Source organism: Microcaecilia unicolor, chromosome 11 (assembly GCF_901765095.1).
Source record: "Microcaecilia unicolor chromosome 11, aMicUni1.1, whole genome shotgun sequence".
NCBI classification, from domain to species: Eukaryota; Metazoa; Chordata; class Amphibia; order Gymnophiona; family Siphonopidae; genus Microcaecilia; species Microcaecilia unicolor.
In genome coordinates this window covers 3,481,674-3,507,596 of record NC_044041.1, presented here as the reverse complement: position 1 = coordinate 3,507,596, position 25,923 = coordinate 3,481,674, and the positions used below count along the sequence as shown (strand labels likewise).

The window sequence follows — 25,923 nt, the reverse complement described above, 5'->3', positions numbered from 1 at the left end:
TGAAGCTACAACGTAGTAAATTTAAAACGAATCGGAGAAACTTTTTCTTCACTCAATGTGTAATTAAACTCTGGAAATCGTTGCCAGAGAATGTGGTAAAGGCGGTTAGCTTAGCAGACTTTAAAAAAGGTTTGGGTGGCTTCCTAAAGGAAAAGTCCATAGACCATTATTAAATGGACTTTGGGGAAACTCCACTGCTTTTTTTCTGGGATAAGCAGCATAAAATGTTTTTATACTTTTTTGGGATCTTGCCAGGTACTTGTAACCTGGATTGGCCACTGTTGGAAACAGGATGCTGGGCTTGATGGACCTTTGGTCTGTCCCAGTATGGGCAACACCTATGTACTTATGAGTAGCTGAGAACTATGTTCTACCGTTCACCCAGCAATGGAACCAGTTAGACCTGTGAAGAAAGCAATTCAAGAAAATCTCCCCTCCTCCAGTCTGCTTTCTTTAACTCATGTTGAAGAAGACAGAGGATTTCCCTCAACCCTAAATTGACTGGGTGTCTGCCTTCACCATAGACAGTGACTGGAGATTGTGGGGTCCGTATAGGGCGGGGGCCTGTGAACCGGACAGTGATGCTACCTGTCTCTCCGGTTAGTGCCATGGTGGTCCGAGGTGGAGTCAGGGCAGAATCGGGAGTTACGAGGCCAGCAGCGATATAGAGTGCCAGCAACTGCGTAGCTAACCAGGAAGCAGAAGCACAGCTGTGTTTGCTGAGCTCTGTCTGCATAACCTCGGGTGCTATTCAGTTCCAGTACTGGAACCGATGCCGATAGAGTCCAGCACTAAATCTCTGGGTCAGCATTCGAAGAAAGATATGACATTGTTAGCGCCTTTCGTGCTGCACTCCAGAGCCGTCACCTAAGCCAGCACTACTCACACGCAAAACAATCCTCTCAACTATATCTTAGAAACCGGACAGCTGATTAAGCCTTTAAAACAAAGAACAGAACCAAGGAAGCTTCCTTTGGGGAAAAACACAAGTTTATTCTTTATCCAGAGATTTAGGATAAATAATAAGAAATAGTCATAGAAATAGTCTAGAATGCGAAGAAATTTGACTATACCTGAGCAGAATCTACACACATTGACTATGGCATATTATATTCCTGGGAATGATTTGAACCAACTTGATAATCCGATAGATGTTTCTCTTTTGCTTGAGACTTCTGACACTCAACTTGCAACTGCCACTACATTGGTGGGACAGTTGCACTATTGCCTGATAAAAATTGGATCTTTCGTTTGTTTTTCCGAAATAAAGATAAACCTTTTTTAGGTTAAAAAAAAAAAAAAAAAATATAATAGTCTAGAATATGACAGAAATGAGAACATTGTGAAAATGATGAGGCTACTGTGCTGATGGAGCTCCCACCTCAGGCTCCCAGATCCCTCTTTCACTCAGGGTGAGCTGGTTCTCAATATGCAGATTTATGCAAATTAATGTACCACCCTTTTCTGCTCAGGGTGACCTGCTTCTCAAAAAGCAAACATAGTCAGGTTTCACCAATCAGGCTATTTTCATCCACATCTTTATTCCAGCCCCTGGGGGCACACTTTCTTTCAGCTTAAACACTTTCATAAGCTTAAACAGTTCTTCAGCTTAACCATTTCATTTCTTCCTACTCAGTGCAATCTTCCTTTAACATTTCTTCTTGCACAGTTCAACATTCATAGATTTCTTCCCCCTGAGCCCTCTCACACAGGCCTTTGGGCTCAGTACTAACTCAGTCCCCGGACACGCAGTCCCCGGACACGCAGTCCCCGGACACCCAGTCTTTTCCCCTGGGACACACAGTACCTCTTCACTGTTCTAGACAGACACAGTCTTTTCAGCTGGGACACACAGTACCTCTTCAGAACACACAGTTCTACTACCTGGTTATCTAGGGCCTTCTTACCCCAGCCAGCTTCCTTGCTTTGCACAAAGTTCACCACCAGCCTAAAGGGCACAGCCAATACTTCTCATGGGGATTCCTCTTTGCTTTAGTTACCAGCTCTCTTTTCCAGCTGCCAGCTCTCCTTCCTCCCTTCACAACTCAGGAGGAGTATAAGTAGTTAATAGCCAACAGGACCCAGCCCATAACCTGCTGCACCTGTTTCCTATCCCCAGGACTCTCCCCTGTCCTAGCGACCTCCAGCTATCCTCCAGGACTCGCCCCAGGTCCTAGCGACCTCCAGCTCTACCTCCCCTTTCTGGCTCCCTTCAGCGACTCACCAGGCCCTTTTCCCTGGACATTTTAGGGGGGACAACGTCCCCTAGGGGGCTCTAACCAGGGTAGGACAGCCTCTTCCCTTCTTACAACATATATTAAATGGAAATTACAATGGAAAGTTGATTAGGGCAGTCTCTCAGTTCTCTGGCGTGAGGCCAAGAGCGCTGCACCCTGACCAGCCTCCTATCTGGCAGAGGAATATTAACATAGTAACATAGTAGATGACGGCAGAAAAAGACCTGCACGGTCCATCCAGTCTGCCCAACAAGGACAAACATATGTGTAAACCTTACCTTGATTTGTACCTGCCTTGTTCAGGGCACAGACCGTACAATTCTGCGCAGCAGTACTCTCCCGCCTCCCAACCACCAGTCCCGCCTCCCATCACCGGCTCTGGCACAGACCGTGTAAGTCTGCTCTCCACTATCCTCGCCTCCCAACCACCAACCCCTCTTCCCCCCACCGCTCCGCCACCCAATTTCGGCTAAGGGTTTGTTTTCCCCTGTCAAGACAAAAGGGAGCACAAGGAGGAGGGAGGGTTTCTCTCACCCCCTTAATTAGCATCTTACAGTCAGGCAGGATCTCCTGGCAAATAAAGAAAATATAGCATCTGTTTATATTTCCTTTTGAAGATGTATTTGGTCTGTTGTCCAAATGTTTTGGACCATTATACCTCTTCTATTCATCTTTACAGCTTTTCTCCACACAAGAATATATTTCTCAGAACCTTTGATCTTTTATCTTAGTATTTCCCCTATTCTTTTGGTTTTTTTTTTTTATAATTTGCAATAATTATCAAGACATACATCTTTTAAGATATAACAACCACTAATCCAAAGAATAACACAGAAATCATTATAAAGAAATATGTCATTTGGTGTTATTTTTAGTCCACAATAATGGGATCCAAGATTTTGATAACCAAAGGGAATTGGCATAAAAAAGGAAATAATATCTACCGTATTTTTCGGACTATAAGAGCCACTTTTTTTCCCCCAAATTTGGGAGGAAAATGGGGGGTGCGTCTTATAGTCCGAAGGTTAGCGAGGTCCGAGTTCGGGATCGCCCTCCCCTACTCACGTCACGCGATGTTCCTGGTGGTTCTAGTGACGTCGGGGCAGGAAAGAGCCCCTTTTTCCTACCCAGCGCGCTGCTCTCCCGTCCTCCTGTATGCTCCCTGACGGTCTCGGCGAGAATCAAAATGGCCGTTGAGAATTGAAGTCTCGGCGGCCATTTTGAATCTCGCCGAGGACCGTCAGGCAGCATACAGGAGGACGGAGAGCACCGCGCGCTGGGCAGGAAAGAGGGGGCCTCTTTCCTTCCCCGACGTCACTAGACCACCAGAGAACATGCGTGACGTGAGTAGGGGAGGGCGATCCCGAAACTCGGACAAGCGCACCGGAGCACCTAGGTTTTAGAGGAGGGAAAAAGGAAAAAAAAGTGTTTTCCTATTCCTCCTCTAAAACCTAGGTGCGTCTTATGGTCCGGTGCGTCTTATAGTCCCGAAAAATACGGTAGTTACATTTAAGGCTTACTCATTGACTGTAATCCCTCTAAGGTGTATGGACTTGTCCAGTGCCCTTCCGGCTTTAAGAAAATCAAGTAATTGTTTATCTTCATAGAATACATACTTCTGATCTTTAAATATTACTAAGCATTTACGTGGGAAACGTAATTGAAAACGAGCTTGTAAAGAAAGCGCTTCTGTCTTCATTTCTAGAAATTTCTTTCTCCGTTGTTGTGTCCATTTAGATATATCAGGGAAAATCGAGATTTTTCCACCAAGAAAATCTATATTAACTTTCTGAAAATAAGTTTTCAGTAAGGCTTCCTTGTCTTGCAGAAATACAAACGTCACGAGCAATGTTGATCTCTGTTTTATCTCTCCCCTTGATTGCTCCAGGAAAGCAGATAATTCCAAAGCTGGTATATCTTCTTTTGAGAGAGGTTCCTGCTGAGTTGGCTGTGCAACTTTCGTTGGCAAATAAAACACTTTTTGTAGTGGAGGTAACATCTGTTCAGAATATTTTAATTGTTCTTTCAATAATCTAAAGAACATCTCTCTCAGGGAAATCAAATCGCAAACTGGAAAATAGAGTATTTGAAGATTTAAATTTCTCATGTTATTTTCTAAATTTTCAATTTTCCTAGAGATCAAATGTTTTTCTACCAGCATTTGTGATTGAGTTTCTTGCATTTTAGACATTTCCCGATCATTTTTCAATTGTTTTTTTTTTTTGTTACATTTGTACCCCGCACTTTCCCACTCATGGCAGGCTCAATGCGGCAGGCAATGAAGGGTTAAGTGACTTGCCCAGAGTCACAAGGAGCTGCCTGTGCCAGGAATCAAACTCAGTTCCTCAGGACCAAAGTTCACCACCCTAACCACTAGGCCACTCCTCCACTGTTGCTACTATTTGAGATTCTACATGGAATGTTGCTATGCATGCCAGGTACCTTTCCCTTACTGGGAAAAGACCAAGGGTCCATCGAGCCCAGCATCTTGTCCACGACAGCAGCCAATCCAGGCCAAGGGCACCTGGCAAGCTTCCCAAACGTACAAACATTCTATACATGTTATTCCTGGGATTTTGGATTTTTCCAAGTCCGTTTAGTAGCGGTTTATGGACTTGTCCTTTAGGAAACCGTCCAACCCCTTTTTAAACTCTGCTAAGCTAACCGCCTTCACCACATTTTCCGGCAATGAATTCCAGAGTTTAATTACATGGGTGAAGAAAATTTTTCTCCGATTTGTTTTAAATTTACTACACTGTAGTTTCATCGCATGCCCCCTAGTCCTAGTATTTTTGGAAAGCGTGAACAGACACTTCACATCCACCTGTTCCACTCCACTCATTATTTTATATACCTCTATCATGTCTCCCCTCAGCCGTCTCTTCTCCAAGCTGTATAGCCCTAGCCTCCTTAGTCTTTCTTCATAGGGAAGTTGTCCCATCCCCGCTATCATTTTAGTCGCCCTTTGCTGCACCTTTTCCAATTCTACTATATCTTTCTTGAGATGCGGAGACCAGAATTGAACACAATACTCAAGGTGCGGTCGCACCATGGAGCGATACAACGGCATTATAACATCCTCACACCTGTTTTCCATACCTTTCCTAATAATACCCAACATTCTATTCGCTTTCCTAGCCGCAGCAGCACACTGAGCAGAAGGTTTCAGTGTGTTATCAACAACAACACCCAGATCCCTTTCTTGGTCCATAACTCCTAACGTGGAACCTTGCATGACGTTACTATTGCTATTGACTCCAGGGATCAGGGAGATAGTGTTTGAATTGTTCTAGGCAGAGAAGGAAATAAGATGTTACCTGGTTTTCCTCTCATATCTCCTGGATAGTAGCCTTACTTCAAAGGGCATGGGAAAGAATTCTGACCATATTCAATGGGAGAGATTGAGGGCAATCAGGGCAAGAGGAGGAGAAGAGTGTACTTGCCATTCCAGCAAGCCAGCCAGCTTTTCTCATGATTAGAAGGAAAGAAACCTTCCAACATATGAAGACATTAATTTCTGTACATTAAATAATTGAAGACCTTCCGCCTCCTACAACAACATGCACAGCTGAGAAGGAGGAGAATATTTTTGCTTTAATCCTTTACCGCCCCCCCCCCCCCCCCTTTCGCTTTGAATGGGCAGGTGTCAGCAGTACCACGTTGTAAGCAGGGGAGTTTGTGTATTGTAGTAAATAAGAGGGGCGTAGCTAGGTGGGACATGAGCCCCCACAAATTTAGCCCTGGCCCCCTCTACTTTTGACCCCCCCCCCTCCCACCGCCCCTCCCTTGCTGCATGCCAGGTACCTTTGCTATCGAGGGTTGGGGACCCCCGCCAGCAAAGGTACCTGGTGGGGGGGAAGAGGCATGCTAAAATGTGACCCTCTACCTTGGGCTCTGGACCCCCCATCCCGCCAAGGTCTGGCTACGCCCCTGGTAAATAAGGACCCCAATGACATACTTGGGCATTTGTAGGGTACTCTGGCATTTGTAGGGTACACAATTAAAAATATGCTTTTTCCTTTATAGTGGCAGCCGGTATGGGATAGTTTAGAATGAACTGTTTCGGGCTGCCCCTGTTTCAGCCTCTGACAACCTTTCCACCAGGGTATTCTGACTCGGCCACTTTACCGGCACCTCTGAAAGTACCTCAGGCCGATCCAGCGCTTGTGTTTAGACCCCACTGTAACTCCTTTTCCAGTTGAAAGATTTTTATTTTCAGTAAACTGAATGTTAGGTATAATCAATAAAGATTACAACGATATAAATTAACAGATACAAAGGAACAGATTAGCTGGATGCCGGAAGCCGTTTTAAAAAGATCAGCAGCAGCTCTTCCCTCTAACCGCAGTTTCTGAGCCGGATTCCAGATTGTTTTCTACCGTGGAGAAAAAGTGCGAGACTGTGTTCTGACAAACGTAAAGACCTTGTAATGATTCTGTCTTTAACAAGGGCATCCTGAAGATCTCAGGGACAATACTAATTCTTACTTTGCAGGGTTTTCTCTCAGATAGGCTGGATCAGACTGTTTATTGTTTTACAAATTAAGCATAAAATTATAACCCATGCTCCGAAGGAGACAGGCAGCCAATGGAGGTGTCAGAGAAATGGTGAGCTACAGTCTTTCCAGCTGCAGCGTGAAACCAGGCGTGCGGTAACATATCGTACTCAATGGCTGACAGATGGTGAATTATAGTAGTTTTATGAGAGGGTGGCCAGGCAGTAAAGGAATATAGGAGTATGTGATGCATTTATACAACCTCCAGGAGCTACATTTATAGGGGATTTTCCTTCACCTTCCCCCATCTCTGTTCGAGCAGAGAATGAGAAAGAGAGAGGCACCTGCCAGGGCTCAGCATAGCTGCCTAAGAACATTAGAATAGCCAGACTGGGTCAGACCAGTGGTCCATCTAGCCCAGTATCCTGCTTCCAGCAGTGGCCAGTTCAGGTCACAAGTATCTGACAGAATCCCAAATAGTAGCGAGATTCATGCAACTAATCCCAGGGCAAGTAGTGGCTTCCCCCATGTCTATCTCAACGGCACTCTATGGACTTTTCCTCCAGGAACTTGTCCAAACTTTTTTTAAAACTAGATACGTTAGCTGCTGTTACCTCATCCTCCGGCAACGAGTTGTAGAACTTTTGTTGAATGAAAAAATATTTCCTCCTATTTGTTTTACAGGTGTTTCCATGTAACTTCATTGAGTGTTCCTCTTTTTGAAAGAGTAAAAAAATCAATTCACTGCTACTCATTCTACAGGATTTTTATAGACTTCAATCATATCCCCCCCCCCCCCCTCAACCGTCTCTTTTCCAAGCTGAAGAGCCCTAACCTCTTTAACCTTTCCTCATGTGGGAGGAGTTCCATCTTCTCTATCATTTTGGTCACTCTTCTTTGAACCTTATCTTTCTTCAGATATGGCGACCAGAATTGAACGCATTACTCAAGCTGAAGTCGCACCATTATTATTATTAGTAGCATTTGTATCCCACATTTTCCCACCAATTTGCAGGCTCAATGTGGCTTACATTTGCCGTAATGGCGGATGCCATTTCCGGGTAACACAATTGCAAGTGGTATTGCAATAATCTGCGAACATACATGGTTAGAAATATACCATGGAACATACATGGAACATATCATAAATGGAACAGATCATGGTATATATATATACCATGTGAATACATACATGATAGATGCTAAGTCATCTAGACTACTGCAATGCTATTTATGCCGGATGCAAAGAACAAATCATTAAGAAATGGAGTGATACAGAGGCATTATAATATTCTTGGTCTTACTTACCATCTCTCTCCTAATGATTCCTAGCATCCTGTTTGCTTTTTTGGCCAACGCAGCACACTGAGCGAAAGGTTTCAGCTTATTGTCTGCAATGACACCTAGATCTTTTTCTTGAGTTCTGACTCCTAAGGTGGACTCTAGGATCAGGTAACTGTGATTCAGATTATTCTTCCCAATGTGCGTCACTTTCCATTTGACCACATTAAATTTCATCTGCCATTTGGAAGCCCAGTCTTCCAGTTTCCTAAAGTCTTCCTGCAATTTTTCACAATCCGCATGTATTCTAAGAACTCTGAATAGTTTTATTTTATTGATGCATTCTTGTATCCCACTATTATCCAAAACCAGGTTTCGGTTCAATGTGGGTTACTATCAGGCTTATTTTCGAAAGAGAAGGGCACCCATCTTCCGACACAAATCGGGAGATGGGCATCCTTCTCTCAGGGTCGCCCAAATCGGCATAATCGAAAGCCGATTTTGGGCGTCCTCAACTGCTTTCTGTCACGGGCACGACCAAAGTTCACGTAGCGAAGGTGGGACTGGGGCTTGATTAAGAGATGGGCGTCCTCGGCCGACTTTACTTGGTCCATTTTTTCTTACGACCAAGCCTCAAAAAGGTGCCCGAACTGACCAGATGACCTCCCCTTACTCCCCCAGTGGTCACCAACCCCCTCCCACCCTAAAAAAAAACGTAAAACGTTTTTTTGCCAGCCTCAAATGTCATACCCAGCTCCATGACAGCAGTATGCAGGTCCGTGGAGCAGTTTTAGTGGGTTCAGTGCACTTCAGCCAGGCGGACCCAGGCCCATCCCCTCCCACCTGTTACACTTCTGGTGGTAAATGTGAGCCCTCCAAAACCCACCACAAACCCACTGTACCCACATGTAGGTGCCCCCCTTCACCCCTTAGGGCTATGGTAGTGGTGTACAGTTGTGGGAAGTGGGTTTTGGGGGGCTCAGCACACAAGGTAAGGGAGCTATGCACCTGGGAGCAATTTGTGAAGTCCATTGTAGTGCCCCCTAGGTTGGTGTCCTGGCTTGTCAGGGGGACCAGTGCACTATGAATTCTGGCTCCTCCCATGACCAAAGGGCTTGGATTTGGTTGTTTTTGAGATGGGCATCCTCGGTTTCCATTATGGCCGAAAACTGGGGATGACCATCTCTAAGGTCGACCTAAATGTTGAGATTTGGGGGTCTTCAACCGTATTATTGAAACAAAAGTTGGCCACCCATCTTGTTTCGATAATGCGGGTTTTCCTGCCCCTTCGCGGGGCCGTCCTGCGACAACACCCTCATGAAAACTTGGTCGCCCTCTTCGATTATGCCCTTCCACATACCCTTAGGCAATTTCAGTATTATGTTGCAGTCATAGGAGCAAAATTGCAATTGTGTTTTGTAGTTACAAAGAGGAATGTGACACCGTTATCCTATGGGTTTAGCTGTAGAATTTTTTGAAGAGTTAGGTCTTCGATTCTTTTCTGAACTGAAGATAGTTAGTTATGCTTCTCGTGGCCTTGGGTATTGAGTTCCACCATTTGGCACCCAGATAACTAAATCCTGCTGTTTTGTAAGTCATGTTTCTGCAGTTGGGTAGATGAAGAAGTAAGTGACTTTTGCTTTCAGGGCTTGTGTTTCTTGGGGATATTTTGATCAGATTTAGCATGTATTCAGGAGCCATTCCAAATAATATTTTGTGTCGTCTGCAAATTTAATCACCTCACTCATCATTCCCATTTCCAGATCATTAATAAATACGTTAAATAACATCGGTCCCAGTACAGATCCCTGTGGCACTCTACTGTTCACCCTTCTCCACTGAGAGAATTGGCCATGTAACCCTACCCTCTGTTTTATGTCCAATAACCAATTCCTAATCCACATCAGAGCATTGCCTTCTTCCCATGGGTTTTTAATTTTCTCAAGAGTCTCTCGTGAGGGACTTTGTGAAATGCTTTCTGAAAATCTAGGTACACTACATTGACCAGCTCACCTTTAGCCACATGCTAGTAAAAAGGACCGTTTCTGACACAAACGAAACGGGCGCTAGCAAGGTTTTCCTCGGAGTGTGTATGTTTGAGAGAGTGTGTGTGAGAGAGAGAGTGAATGTGCGAGTGTGTGTGTGTGAGAGAGAGTGAGTCTGGGTGCGAGTGTGTGTGTGTGTGAGAATAAGTGTGTGTGCAAGTGCGTATGTGAGACACAGTGTGAGAGAAAGAGAGAGAGAGTGTGTGAGACAGAGAGAGGGTGTGTGTGACAGAGATACCTCCCCCCTCTGGTGTCAGGCCCCCCCTCTCTCTCTCTCTGTTGTTTGAGCGTTACTGTGCAGGACGCTGAGCTCTGGCTGTGCTTCAAGGAACTGACCAATCCTATTTAATAGAATGCACCTCCAACATTCTGAAGCTGAGAAACCAATAGGGAAAGGGAAATGGCACCTACATTCAAAGCGGTTTACATATATTCAGGTACTTATTTTGTACCTCGGGCAATGGAGGGTTAAGTGACTTGCCCAGAGTCACAAGGAGCTGCAGTGGGAATCGAACTCAGTTCCCCAGGATCAAAGTCCACTAGGCTACTCCTCCACTCATTCCACCAATAAGAGCCAACCTCATCAGTGATGTCACAATGGCTTGATTGCCCGATACTTTGCTCACTTCTGATATTGTGATGTCCTAAGGGAAAGGGGGGAAGGGAAATGGGACTTGATATACCACCTTTCTGAGGTTTTTGCAACTACATTCAAAGTGGTTTACATATATTCAGGTACTTATTTTGTACCTCGGGCAATGGAGGGTTAAGTGACTTGCCCAGAGTCACAAAGAGCTGCAGTGGGAATTGAACTCAGTTCCCCAGGATCAAAGTCCACTGCACTAACCACTAGGCTACTCCTCCACTCATTCCACCAATAAGAGCCAACCTCATCAGTGATGTCACAATGGCCTGATTGCCCGATACTTGGCTCACTTCTGATATTGTGATGTCATAAGGGAAAGGGGGAAAGGGAAATGGGACTTGATATACCACCTTTCTGAGGTTTTTGCAACTACATTCAAAGCGGTTTACATATATTCAGATACTTATTTTGTACCTGGGGCAATGGAGGGTTAAGTGACTTGCCCAGAGTCACAAAGAGCTGCAGTGGGAATTGAACTCAGTTCCCCAGGATCAAAGTCCATTGCACTAACCACTAGGCTCCTCCTTTGCTCCAGACACAGCTATTAGCCCAAGGTACACAGAGATTATGTCCTCCAGGAATTCTTCTGGTAGCTGCTGATCCAGCCGAATATCAGGAATCCTGAACTGGGAATGGACCCCGTAGGAGAACTCAAGCTAAAAAGCAGCGTTAATGGGTAAATGTGGACAGGTAACTGTGGTCAGTGGCAAGAGTTTAACCAGTGCTGAATTTAACTGGTTAAATTCTGTGCACTTGAACTGGATGCGTTGCACTGAATGTACTGTACATGCTAAAGTTAATTAGACAAACCAATTAAATACTCCAGCCCAAAAGAATAAAGCCGACTAGTTACACAAGAGGAAGTAAGTGAGGTCGCCATTGTACGGTGGCCATGGTGTCTTCATCTGAAACGAATCCTGTGCATCAGTTGCTTAGAAGCCATGTTCAGTGGCCTTGGATGAAATTGTTCTAATTAGGCACTGCATTTCTTGTGAATTTGTCTTTTGCTTTTCAGAAGATTTCGCCTCGCATGAATGACGAGTGGCATTAATTTGACAGCGCTGGTGGGTAGAGGGATCTGTTTAAGTAGTGGATGAATCATGAATGACTCATTATCTGTGTCTTGGTTTACTGTGAAAGGGTGAAGGATGCCAGAAAGAAAACACAATTATTTCTAGCCAGGGTCACCATTGCTCCGCCCTCCATTTTGAAAGCACAATGTGCAAAGTTGCAGATTGAAAAGTCACTGCATCCATAGCGTTGTAGCATGGTTCTTTTCTGAGTTTGCTGTGTAAAGTAAACTTCTCAGAGGTGCCAAGTTGTCTCATTAGCAGAAATCATTTCTGAATTTGAACGCCAAGTATAAGATTTCAGTTCGACTCCTCTTTAAGGTTCCTTTTTTAGGTATGTTTTGTCGGTTGGTTGGCTCAGGACACTGTCTGTCTTTGCCCCCGTTGCTGAAATGTAAGTACCAGGACAGCTGGAATTGAGGGCACAAGATCCCAGAGGGGATTTCCTACCCTCCTGCTGATGGAAGGTGACCCTGGATAGAAATAATTGTGTTTTCTTTCTGGCATCCTTCACCCTTTCAGTGAACCATGATAGAGATAATGAGTCATTCATCCAGTACTTAAACAGATCCTTCTACCCACCAGCGCTGTCAAATTAATGCCCCAGGCGCATTCTTCTGAATTGCCTTGTTATGCCAATTAGAATGATTTCTTCCAAGCAGCAAAAGGCCACTGAACATGGCTTCTAAGCAAGAATATGTGGCAAACCACACTCCACATGCAATATATAGATGGACAATGTGTCATTCCTAACATCAAGCTCCAGCGAGCCATATTTCAGGGAGACTCCCTGTCCCCACTTCTGTTTTGCTTGGCACTTAATCCACTGAGTATTCTTATTAACCCCTTGGGCTCTGGGTTTAGCCTTACTCTTAAAGATGCCAACAACCCAGTGGTTACATCACATGTACAGTTCGTAAATGACCTGATATTTGGAGGGGTATTTTCGATACGTCTAAATCCAATTTTTTTCAAACCAGAAAAACATCCAAATTTTTTTTTGCTTTTCAAAAATAGCCATTTGTAGATGTTTTTGTGCTCAGTGTGTTCATCTTTTAGGACCATTTTTGAAAAAACGTCCAAGTGAAAAATGCACAACATTCTTAGTAGACTGGCCACACAGACATCCCAGGAGAGCAGTTGGGCAGCCTAGAGGGCACTGCAGTGGACTTCAGATTAAAGGTCCCAGGTACACATATCACCATTACCCCTTTATATTGAATGGGGAGTCCTCCAAAACTCACCAAAAACCTACTGTTCCCAACTACAATAGCCCTTATGCCTGCAGGTGTGGACTGGAGGCGTAGCCTAGAGGTTAGAGCACCAGTCTTGACATCCAGAGTTGGCCAGTTGAAATCCAACTGATGCGCCTTGTGATCTTGTCCAAGTCACTTAACCCTCTGGTGCCTCAGGTACTTAGGAAAATAGCTTGGGTGCCTTCCAGGGACAGAAAAATCCCAGTGTAACCTTGAGCTACTACTGAAAACAGAGTGAGCAAAATCTAAATAAATAATAACAGATAAGGTGTCACCTATATTTTTATTTAGATTTTGCTCACACCTTTTTCAGTAGCAGCTCAAGGTGAGTTACATTCAGGTACTTTGGATATTTCTGTGTCCCAGGAGGGCTCACAATCTAAGTTTGTGCCTGAGTCAATAGAGGGTTAAGTGACTTGCCCAAGATCACAAGGAGCAGAAGTGGGATTTGAACTGGTCACCTCTGGATTGCAAGACCGGTGCTCTTAACCACTAGGCCACTCCTCCACTAGCAACATTCTGTGTAGAATCTCAAATAGTAGCAACAGAATTTCAAATAGTAGCAACGTTCGATGTAGAATCTCAACTAGTAGCAACAGAATCTCAAATAGTCGCAACATTCCATGTAGAATCTCAAATAATAGCAACAGAATCTCAAATAGTAGCAACATTCCACGTAGAATCTCAAATAGTAGCAACAGAACCTCAAATAGTAGCAACATTCCACGTAGAATCTCAAATAGTAGCAACAGTACCTCAAGTAATAGCAACATTCCATGTAGTATCTCAAAATAGAACCTCAAATAGTAGCAACATTCCATGTAGAATCTCAACTAGTAGCAACATTCCATGTAGAATCCCAAATAGTAGCAACATTCCACGTAGAATCTCAAATAGTAGTAACAGAACCTCAAATAATAGCAACATTCCATGTAGGATCTCCAGTGGCGTTCCTAAGGGGGGGGGCGGTGGGTGCGGTCTGACCCGGGTGCATGCCGCTGGGGGGGGGGGGGGGGTGCCGCGCGCCTGTCCTCCGTTGTTCCATGCTTCTCTGCCCCGGAGCAGGTTACTTCCTGTTCCGGGGCAGAGAAGAAGCATGGAACAACGGAGGACAGGCGCGCGCGGCACCCCCCCCCCCCCCAGCAGCGTGCACCCGGCGGGGGTGTCCTTTCGCCGGGGGAGGGTCCACGCTGCATCGGGCGGGGCGCATCGGCGATCCGCCCCAGGTGCCAGCCCCCCAGGAACGCCACTGAGGATCTCAAATAATAGCAACAGAATCTCAAAAGTAGCAACATTCCATGTAGAATCTCAACTAGTAGCAACATTCCATGTAGAATCTCATAGTAGCAACATTCCTTGTACAATCTCAAATAATAGCAACAGAATCTCAAATAGTAGCAACATTCCATGTAGAATCTCAACTAGTAGCAACAGAATCTCAAATAGTAGCAACATTCCACGTAGAATCTCAAATAGTAGCAACAGAACCTCAAATAGTAGCAACATTCCACGTAGAATCTGAAATAGTAGCAACAGTACCTCAAGTAACAGCAACATTCCATGTAGTATCTCAAATAGTAGTAATAGAACCTCAAATAGTAGCAACATTCCATGTAGAATCTCAACTAGTAGCAACATTCCATGTAGAATCCCAAATAGTAGCAACATTCCACGTAGAATCTCAAATAGTAGTAACAGAACCTCAAATAATAGCAACATTCCATGTAGGATCTCCAGTGGCGTTCCTAAGGGGGGGGGGCGGTGGGTGCGGTCTGACCCGGGTGCATGCCGCTGGGGGTGGGGGGGGTGCCGCGCGCCTGTCCTCCGTTGTTCCATGCTTCTCTGCCCCGGAGCAGGTTACTTCCTGTTCCGGGGCAGAGAAGAAGCATGGAACAACGGAGGACAGGCGTGCGCGGCACCCCCCCCCCCAGCAGCGTGCACCCGGTGGGGGTGTCCTTTTGCCGGGGGAGGGTCCACGCTGCATCGGGCGGGGCGCATCGGCGATCCGCCCCAGGTGCCAGCCCCCCAGGAACGCCACTGAGGATCTCAAATAATAGCAACAGAATCTCAAAAGTAGCAACATTCCATGTAGAATCTCAAATAGTAGCAACATTCCATGTAGAATCTCAACTAGTAGCAACATTCCATGTAGAATCCCAAATATTAGCAACATTCCACGTAGAATCTCAAATAGTAGTAACAGAACCTCAAATAATAGCAACATTCCATGTAGGATCTCCAGTGGCGTTCCTAAGGGGGGGGGGGGGCGGTGGGTGCGGTCTGACCCGGGTGCATGCCGCTGGGGGGGGGGGGGGGGGTGCCGCGCGCCTGTCCTCCGTTGTTCCATGCTTCTCTGCCCCGGAGCAGGTTACTTCCTGTTCCGGGGCAGAGAAGAAGCATGGAACAACGGAGGACAGGCGTGCGCGGCACCCCCCCCCCCCAGCAGCGTGCACCCGGTGGGGGTGTCCTTTCGCCGGGGGAGGGTCCACGCTGCATCGGGCGGGGCGCATCGGCGATCCGCCCCAGGTGCCAGCCCCCCAGGAACGCCACTGAGGATCTCAAATAATAGCAACAGAATCTCAAAAGTAGCAACATTCCATGTAGAATCTCAACTAGTAGCAACATTCCATGTAGAATCTCAACTAGTAGCAACAGAATCTCAAATAGTAGCAACATTCCATGTAGAATCTCAAATATTTATTTATTTATTTAGATTTTGCTCACACATTTTTCAGCAGTAGCTCAAGGTGAGTTACATTCAGGTACTCTGGATATTTCTCTGTCGCAGGAGGGCTCACAATCTAAGTTTGTACCTGAGGCAATGAAGGGTTAAGTGACTTGTCAAAGATCACAAGGAGCAGCAGTGGGGTTTGAACCGGCCACCTCGGGATTGCAAGACCGGTGCTCTAACCACTAGGCCATTCCTCCACTCCACTGTATGTAGGTACAGTAGCTTTTTGGTGGGTTTTGGAGGGCTGACACTTTCCACCACAAGTGTAATGGTTAGAGTGGAAAATGGGCCTTGGTCCCCTTCTCTATAGTCCACTGCACCGACCACTAGGCTACTCCAGGGACCTGCTTGCTGCTCTAGTAGGCCTGGCCAGAACATCTAAAGCTGTCATAGAGGTATGTACTGTTGCTTTCACATCTTTGAGGGGGGGTGGACTATGCCTTACTCCCTCCAGTGGTCATCTGATCATTTAGGGCACCTTTTTGTGACTTAGGTGTGATTGAAACAGTTTTAGACCAAAAACATCTAACTTTTTTATCCCTGGACATTTTTGCTTTGTTCCAATATGGCAGAAAAACATCCCAAGTTTTGGGAACACCCAAATCCCGCCCCCAGCAACACCCCTTTGTGACTTTTATACACTGCAGAGAAAAACATCTGAAATTCGAGTTTCAGAAATTGCGATTTGGAAGTTTTTCAGAGAATAAACGCCATTTTATGACGTTGTTGCGACATTTTCTCATAGTATCTAAGTAGTTGAAAATCACAGTAATCAATGTTTCTCCTTTGGAACGAGTCTGTAAATTCTTATTATAACTATTAGTAATATTAGGATCCTGTGCTCTGACGTTCAGGCAGTTGATCAGTGCTGTGAAGAAAGGCCAGGGATATTTCCATCTCCTGAAGAAAGAGGAGGAGGACGAGGTGAAGATGAAGACCTTACTGGCCGAGAAGCAGAGGCTGCAGCTTCAGTCACACGGAGACGTCGGTGATGCAGAGAAGGAAGAGACCAGTATGATGGATTCAGGTCAAGCAAGGTAAATGCTTTAAGCATTGGAGGGAAATTCCGTACCAGACGCCGGTTCTGGGGCTTAGTAAAGAAGAGTAGCAGTTGGGGGGAAGAGGGGGTGGTGGTTGGGAGGCAAGGATAGGGGAGGGCAGACTTATACGGTCTGTACCAGAGCCGGTGATGGGAGGCGGGAAATACTACTGGGCAGACTTATATGGTCTGTGCCCTGAAAAGGACAGGTACAAATTCAAGGTAAGGTATACACATATGAGTTTGTCTTGGGCAGACTGGATGGACCATGCAGGTCTTTTTCTGCCGTCATCTACTATGTTACTATGTTAGAGTAGACGCTCTTCTTTTCATTACAGAATTACTAGCACAAGTGACTGAAAATGCACCTACATGTAAGGTGCAAACACTTTGGTATAAATGCCCCACCTAGAAGCAACTCAAGATGTGTGTTAATACTACTACTCAGGGGCATAGCCAGACCTCGGCGGGAGGGGGGACCCAGAGCCCAAGGTGGGGGGGGGGCACAGTTTAGCCTGCCTCCCCAAGCCGCCGACCCCCCCCCCCCTCCCCTCGCCACTTTTTGTTTTTTACCTGTCCTCTGCCCGGTTAGGTGAGCACACGCCAGCACCTGCATATCTTCCAGCTCCGCCCTGGCACTGTCCAGATTGCGCCAGCGTGATATTGTAAAGCAAACGCGCCATCTTCTCCTTCCTGCCTAACCCTCGATGAATATCGACCCCAGAATAACCAAGGAAAAATGGAAGTACAGAAAGTTCCCTGAAGACGTGCCCTTGGTTATCATGTTAACCCCCCGTAGAGTAAATGCAATTTGTGGGTATTATTCTCCTCCCCGACCTAAACCCACTTCCAGGAACACCTTTACCTGGAGCCAAGAAGTTTCAGTAGCTCATGTAGACATATAAATCGCTATTTATCCAAGTCAACTTCTTTGAAAATTGTAACAAACTTACCCCTCCCCTCCTTTTACAAAGCCACGCAGTAATGTCGAGACAGCCCATTCAAAGGCATTACCGCACAGCTTTGTAAAAGGGGGGACGGGGGGGGGGGGGGGGGTAGGTTTTCATGACATGCTGCTGCAGACCTGCAAAAAGGTACCTGTGCTCTGAAAGATACTTGCTTTCTATTGTACTAAGTTTGGATCCTCAAGAAAAGTGATTTTCTGCCTTTTTTGTGTTTAGGCCTCAAATCCCAGGACTTCTTCTAATCTTCTCCTTCTGTTTCTCTCCTAGCTTCCTTCAGACAGACGATTCAGCGCAGAAGAACCCAGAGAGGAAGGAACGGAGGAGCACACGGCCCTTCACACCTGTTTTTAACAGTCTCTTTTCAGACAGACTCTCTGAAGCAGATCCGTATGTGCCTCGGACGCCTCTGTGGGTCGGGGCTTAGAGTTTATAACGTTATTTTTACCATCTGACAGCCAAATTCAGCAGAGGGCCCTGTTCACTCTCCTCTTACCCCTGTTAAGCCACCTGTCCCCAGCCTGCTCCCACCACATTTATCCCAAACACTTGGCCCCCATCCGCCACAAACCCAAACCTAGGATTTATCTCCATCAATCCCTCCTCATCCCAAGCTGTCATTCTTGCTTTTCTCTCTACCCTCCCTTCTCTTTCCCCAGCAGATACTTTAATCACCCCCCCCTCCCCCCCAGCACTAAAAGTCACTGCAAAGTCCTACACTCTTTTTCAGTAGCCAGGATCAAGCACTTCACCGTCATAATTTGAAGAGTATGCATTAATCTTGTGAGTCACGCAGTCGAAGACTGCCCCCCCCCCCCCAATAAGCTGTATGGGTGAAGATCGTGCCTCTTCATCCTGCAATACAGGATTTCCATTCCCTTTGATGAAATAGTGCCTCCTACAGGCCTGTGTACCAAAGCGAGTGACTTCTTCACTCTAAGCCCTGCATTGCCAAAGAATGGAGGGTGTCAGGTCTTCTGTCCCTGTGATAAGTGTAAGGCAGGGTCCTCACATCCCATGAGGCCAAAAGCAGCATCGTCTGCCCAAATCTAGCTCTGAATTCAGGACAATTCAAGCAAGAGCTTATTTAGAGCATCGCTGTTCTGTTCATCACTCACACCTAGAAAGAGAACATCCACAGTCTGTAGCAATTAAATGTAAACAAAATAAAACCTGCAGTTTACTGCTTTAGTACTGTAGCAATTAAATGTAATCGTTGCCACATCTCAAGAAGGATGAAGCAGTACTAGAAAAATTTCAGTGAATGGTGACACGAAACGTAAAGAGGATGGAACGACGAGATTACGACTTGTTGAAAGGATGAGGTAGTGTTTTAAAATGAGTGGTATGGAACAAGTTATTTCGTTTATCAGATGCTACTAGGATAGGATATGAAGCAAACAACTGGCAGCTTTAAATCAAATATTTTTATTTTATTACATTTGTACCCCGCGCTTTCCCACTCATAGCAGGTTCAATGAGGCTTATATATTATATACAGGTACTTATAACAGGAGGGTTAAGTGACTTGCCCAGAAAAACTGTTCTTCAGTCAGGATTTGTTTTGCCAGAGGATTTGGTCCAGGCTGGCAGAATAGCTGGATGTGAAAAAGGTTTGGACAGAGTCATAGACGTTAATCAAATAGATTTGGGCATTTCTACTTTGTGTTTCTGGAAAGGAGCTTCCAGATGGGTGACGCCATCAGACAGGCAGCAGATGAGAAGAACTACCAAAGCTTTCTAACAGAGTGACTCACTAGACCTCGAGAACGGAAGGTTGCTGATTAGCAGCGATCCTAGCATTAATCCTGAGTTTTGGAAGTTCTGCCAAAGGCTTCCGTAGTTCAGAGGTCCCCAGAGGTGGAGGAGTAGCTCTAACGGTTGGCTTGATGAGCTGAGAACCAGGGGAGCCATGTTCAGATCCCACTGCACCTGCTTCTTCTCTTGGACAAGTCACGTAACCCTTCATTGCCTCAGGTACGAACTCAGCTGTACCTGAATCTACCTGATATTATGGGTTGGAGGACACTCCGTTGGCCTTACTGGCTTGGGTTCAGAGTTTGAACTCCCCAGAGATGAAGATACTGGAGAGTATAATAGATGCTAAGTTGACTATGGAATCACAGTGTACTTGATGAACTACCATATTGTCTGCTGAAATTAATTATGCAAATTAGCAGATTTTAGGAAACCAAGAGGTCCTTTTGCTAAGCTGCGGGGAAAAAGGGCCCTGTGCTGGCAACGTGAGCCGTTTTTCCCACAGCCGGTAAAACCCGAAAAAAAAATGGTCACGCGGTGAGATAACTTTCACCGCGTGGCTATGCGGCAGAAAGCCCTCACCGCCACCCATTGAGGGGTACCGCCAGGTTCCCGTCGTACTTATCTATTTCCGGGAGTTTTCTTTTTCCCCCAGAAATGGTGTGCGCTCGGAGCGAGACGTAATGCCGGCAGCTGCGTTGGGCTGGCAGTAGTCCCGAAAGAACGAGCAGTAAGTCTGCATTGAGCTTACCACCGCTTCTTACAGGTGATTGTGCAGGTTACGGTTCTGTCCATTTGGATTACGCAAATAGCATACTTCTGGGTCTTTCCGATGATCAACTTTCGAAGGCTTCAACTGTTATAGAATGTAGCAGTAAAAATGATGTAAGAGCGGGGGGGGGGGGGGGGGGGGGGGGGAAGTTATACAGAACATGACACCATATCTGATAAAGTCCCAGCTGTTGCCTGCTAAAGCGAGGATAGATTTTTAACATTTTAATACTGTTTTTTTAAATTTTAAATGTGTTGGCACCAGGATATTTGGGTCATTTTCCTAGGAGAAGCTTAAGATCTGAATCAGAATTGAGACGTGATCCCATGACCTTCGGATCTTCGATTACAAAACTAGGCCAGTGGACCTAGACTAAGGAACTCACCGCCTAGGGCATTGCGAATGATTTTGTATAAAGATTTTAGATGAAAATGTGGCTCTTTCGTAAATATTCGATAAGTTTATGATTATTTATGATATGATTTAGATGTATGTTTATTGCTGTTTTTGTGTGCGTTTTCATGAGTATTGCTGTTATGATTGTAATCTACCTTGAGCTGGAAGGGTGAAAGTGTAATGTAGATGCTCATGTTAAATTAAATTAAATTAAATTGATAGGGAAAGGGGATGAGACTTGATATACTGCCTTTCTGTAGTTAAAATCAAAGTGGTTTACATAGTATATCCAGGTACTTATTTTGTACCTGGGGCAATGGAGGGTTAAGTGACTTGTCCAGAGTCAGAAGGAGCTGCAGTGGGAGCTTGTAGACAGTATATAAGAAATAAAATTAAAGAACTGAAATCCTTAAGATGGCAAAGGAAGACAAGTACTATACAGTCGGGTACGCCGCTTGACGGCGTTAGAGATGGCGGCCCTTATAAATGGCCGGCCCCGTTCGATTATGGCCCTCCAAGACTCCTGAAGCAACCATGTAGGTGCCGAAACATGGTACGATGTTGAGACATCATCAAATAGAAATTTTTAACTGCGTATCAAGAGTCCTTGGTCTGTTTTGAAGAACCTGATCCTATTCCCACTTTAAATGGGCGCTGACTGGCACCAATTCTCAGTTACGTATGTAACGGCGCTTAACTGCAAAGGGGAGTTAATATGGGGAGGGGGGGTCAAGGGGGTGTCAGGCACTCATGCTCTATACAATCTGTCATGCGCATTTACACTAGACCTTTGACATGGCGTAAATAGTTCAGCACCCGACTTTGCCGTTACACAAAACCTGCTTAACACTCAATTTTTGGTGGCCTTTCCTGGATTTATCCCCAAAATGAATTTTGCCTGAAGGCGTGATACATCCCAGTATCCTTTGCCAGTTTCACATGTGGAGAGACATCGCTTCAAGTGTGTTGAAAATTTCACATAACACTCATCAGTTTGCAATCATCCAGTGCTGGTTAAATCAGGGGAAAGATATCAAAATGGAAAGGTCAAGAAGGGAACCATAAGCAAAGTTGCATATTTTGATAGAGGCAGAAGACATCATGTTGCTGTGAGTCTCAGGCCTCAACCACGGGGGGGAGGAGGGGGGAACTCTCCGAACCCCCTCCTCAGTATATGCACTTTCCTGAAAGCAGGTGTAAATCCCAGAACGGGGCTTACACATTTTATTTTTTAGGCATAGCCGGATCGTGCCCAGACACACATTTTTGAATTTCAGCGTGGATGATCCTGCTTTGTAAAATTGGGATTTAGAGTTTATGCAACGTAAACATCTAAATGTTGGTTATGTTTTTGAAATAACATAAACCTTATATTGCTATTCTGTAACACAAATAAACATTTCTACGCGCAATATTTGATTTTCGGGGCACCACTGATGTTCAGCAGGTTAGGTCAGCTTTTTCTCCATTTGCCCAGATGGTCAAATAACCTTTGATTCCACCTTCACTCTGCTTGGATAGCGCAGAAGCGGCCTGAGCAGATGTTTAGCGGCAGTAGCTGGGTAAGGGTTCCAGGAGCTGATAAGTGGTAGTTAACCGGGGAACAACCATTCCTACCCAGCTAACGCCACTGACTACTAACCCCCCCCCCTCCCCATGTTGCCATATCACAGAAATGGTCAATTATATAATTTTCTGTTTTTGTCACCAGCACAGCTCTGACCGTTCTTCTCCTTTGTTCTAGGATGTCCCTCTTCCGACAGCTCTGTGCCCTACACTGGCTTCTGGAGGCTTTAAATGGAGAATCCAGTAACGCCACCACCATCATGACACCTGTGTGTAATTGCTGGAATTCAAGGTAATAAGCCAAGAACTTAACCTTTTTAAAAACATGTTCATTCTAGACGAAAATTTGAGTAAGAATTGATCACTTCAGCCTGGTACCTGTATCTAGATCCCTATAAATGATTAACACGAAATGCCTAGCCACCCGCCTGGGGTTACCCCGCAGCCACTTAGAGGGCTCCCCAGCACAGCTCAGGTCAGCCTGCACCTGCCAATTGTGCTCTGCCCTAGCACTCTCCTCCCACTGACTGGGTCACAACTGCCTCTAAGCGAGTTTCCCGCTCTTAAATTATCCCTAGTGATTTCTAGGTTACTGGGGCCATATTCCCAGTGGTCCCACAGTTCCCAGAAAGCACTCACATACCCAACACACAAATCACTAGGATTCTTTCAGTCCAGACAGGCAGAACAAACAAACAATTGTGTTTATTCTCAAAACTTGGAACAGTGGACAAAAATGTGTAATTGACAAACAATAACAGGCAACTGAAATATGGATCAATTATAACACTAACTAAACATCTATATACTGTTTAAACAGTACCTGGGAAGATCAGGAAATATAATTGTTCACAGAGCCTTGGCAAAGAGATCTGTCTCCCACTTCTTCCAGGCCAAGACTGAAGCAACAGCCAGCACTACTGGGCAATTTCAAACTCAAGGCCAATCAGAGCCCAGTCAACAAGTTTTAAACGTATGCTGGTGCTTGCTTGCTGCTTGTGTTAAAAAAAAAGAACACTCAGCTCCCTATAACAGCTCTAAGCATAAACACGCACCTTCTGCTGGCCAAATAGGAGAAATACACTTCAGACATAATTAAAACAGGGAAATATCCAATACGTTTTACAGACATAAAGCATACTGTTTCTTCACAATGGTCATCTGGGGGTAATTTTGTAAGACATTTCTGTGCACATTTCTAAAATTTTTGCATATACATCTTAGAGATCCATGTTTGCCGAAGTGTTTTGGAGGTGATGGTGGGACTGGAGTTTTGTTTTGGTAATGTCATGTACAGATTGTGTTTGTACATTGGAATGGTCCCTAGTCTTTGCGCTTTTTGAAAGTGTAGGCTGTTGATTTTTTGTTGACCCATTTTACTCCACTCCATATTTTGTAGACATCCATCATTTTCCCCCTCAGCTATTCCTTCAAGCTGAAAAGCCCTAACCTCTTTAATCTTCTGGCCTCTCATTTTGTCTGTGTATATTTATTTATTTATTATTTCCTCATTTGTGTTAATTTTGACGTTCCTTTTTTTTTTTTTTTTACGAGATGGTTTTATTAAGTTTGTACATCGCTTTCTTATCTTCTTTTTTTTTTTTTTTAATTCTTTATTTATTCATTTCACATTTATATTAATAACAGAACATAAATGTTGGAAATATCAGAAATATAATTCGGCATTACAAAATACCACATGTAACAGAAGAAAAGAACATTTTCATTTTGTCCACAATAAGTTGAATCTAGAACTAAGAAATTTAAAACAAATGGAAAAGTGATCAATTAAGTTTTAATAAATCAAATAGGACAGGAGTTTATCCCGTTTATCATTTTGTTCGCTGTTCTTTGAACCTTTTCTAATTCCGCTATATCTTCTTTGAGATACGGCGACCAGAACTGAACGCAATACTCAAGGTGTGGTCGCACCATGGAGTGATACGGAGGCATTATAGTATTTTCAATCTTATTCACCATCCCTTTCCTAATAATTCCTAGCATCCTGTTTGCTTTTTTGGCCACCGCCACACACTGACCAAAAGATTTCAACATATTGTCCGCAAAACACCTGAATCCTTATCCTCATAATTTGGGTTATTCTTCCCAGTGTGCATCTATCCATGTTAAATCTCATCTGCCATTTGGATGCCCAGTCTTCCAGTCTCCTAAGATCCTCCTGCAATTTCTCACAGTCTACATGTGATTTAACTGCTTTGAATAGTTGTATATTTAGGGGAGACAATATCAAGCTGCATTAAAGGACAGTAATGTACAAGTCACCGCAAGGTAAACAGTTCATTACTATGTTAATGCTATACTGCAGCTTGTGGAAAGCCGTGGTCTAACTAGTAAAATAACCTACCCCAACGACCCCACGTAAACCTCTTCACTCAGCAACACAGCATGACTATAATCGTACTGGACATCATGCAATCTTCATCCCTTCCGACCCTCCACTTATACGATCACTATACAACCTTGGCCCACCCCTAGCTACGCCACTGATCTGAACGTTAGGCATGCCGATATCAAGCTATAGCCTCGGTGCCATGCAATGGACACAAACAGCTAGAGCATTTATCTCCTTTTATTTAGGATGGGCAAATTTATGAAAATCTATTTTCAGAGCCATTCCCCTGGCAAAAACAATTAGTAATCTGTAACCTGTGGTTAAAATCATCCATAGTACCTGAAGACTGGAGGGTGGACAGTGTGACGCCAATTTTTAAAAAGGGTTCCAGGGGTGATCCGGGAAATTACAGACCGGTAAGCCTGACGTCGATGCCGGGCAAAATAGTGCAAACTATTATGAAGAATAAAATTACAGAACACATAAGTAAACATGATTTAATGGGACAGAGACAGCATGGGCTCAGCCAAGGGAAGTCTTGCCTCACCAATTTGCTTCAGTTCTTTGAAGGCGTGAATAAACATGTGGATAAATGTGAGCCGGTTGATGTTGTGTATCTAGATTTTCAGAAAGCTTTTGACAAAGTGCCTTATGAGAGACTCCTGAGAAAATTAAGGAGTCATGGGATAGGAGCAATGTCCTTCTGTGTATTAAGAATTGCTTATTGGACAGAAAACAGAGGGTAGGGATTAATGACCATTTTTCTCATTGGAGGGTGAATAGTGGATCCGCAGGGATCTGTACTGGGACCGGTGCTATTTAATATATTTTAAATGATCTGGAAATTGGAACGACGAGTAAGGTGATTAAATTTGCAGATGACACAGCTATTTAAAGTTGTCAAAATGCATGTGGATTGTGAAAAATTTCAGGAAGACCTTAGAAAACTGGAAGACTGGACATCCAAATGGTAGATGAAATTTTATGTGGACAAGTGCAAGGTGATGCACATTGGGAAGAATAATCCAAATCATAGTTACCTGATGCTGGATTCCACTTTTAAGAGTCAGCGCTCAAGAAAAAGTGTAGACAATATGCTGAAATCTTCTGCCCAGTGTGTGACAGCGGCCAAAAAAGCAAACAGGATGCTAGGAATTATTAGGAAAGAGATGCAAAATAAGACCAAGTATATTATAATGCCTCTGTATTGCTCCATGGTGCGACCTCACCTTGAGTATTGTAGTCAGTTCTGGTCATGGAATTACAAAAGGTTCAAAGAAGAGCGACCAAAATGATAAAGGGGATGGAAACCCTCT

At 44.7% G+C, this 25,923-nt stretch overlaps 1 protein-coding gene across 3 annotated transcripts in view; it reads left to right on the top strand.

Moving 5' to 3' along the window:
* CCDC60 (coiled-coil domain containing 60) overlaps positions 1–25,923 on the top strand; it is a 139,029-nt gene that overhangs the window by 66,167 nt on the left and 46,939 nt on the right. For 2 of the 3 annotated variants that reach the window (XM_030219484.1, XM_030219482.1), the window contains 3 exons: positions 16,616–16,798; positions 18,033–18,173; positions 22,433–22,546. In XM_030219484.1, coding sequence (XP_030075344.1) covers positions 16,616–16,798; positions 18,033–18,173; positions 22,433–22,546 — 438 coding nt within the window. The remainder of the gene's footprint in view (positions 1–16,615; positions 16,799–18,032; positions 18,174–22,432; positions 22,547–25,923) is intronic. The other variant, XM_030219483.1, reaches the window with a different exon arrangement.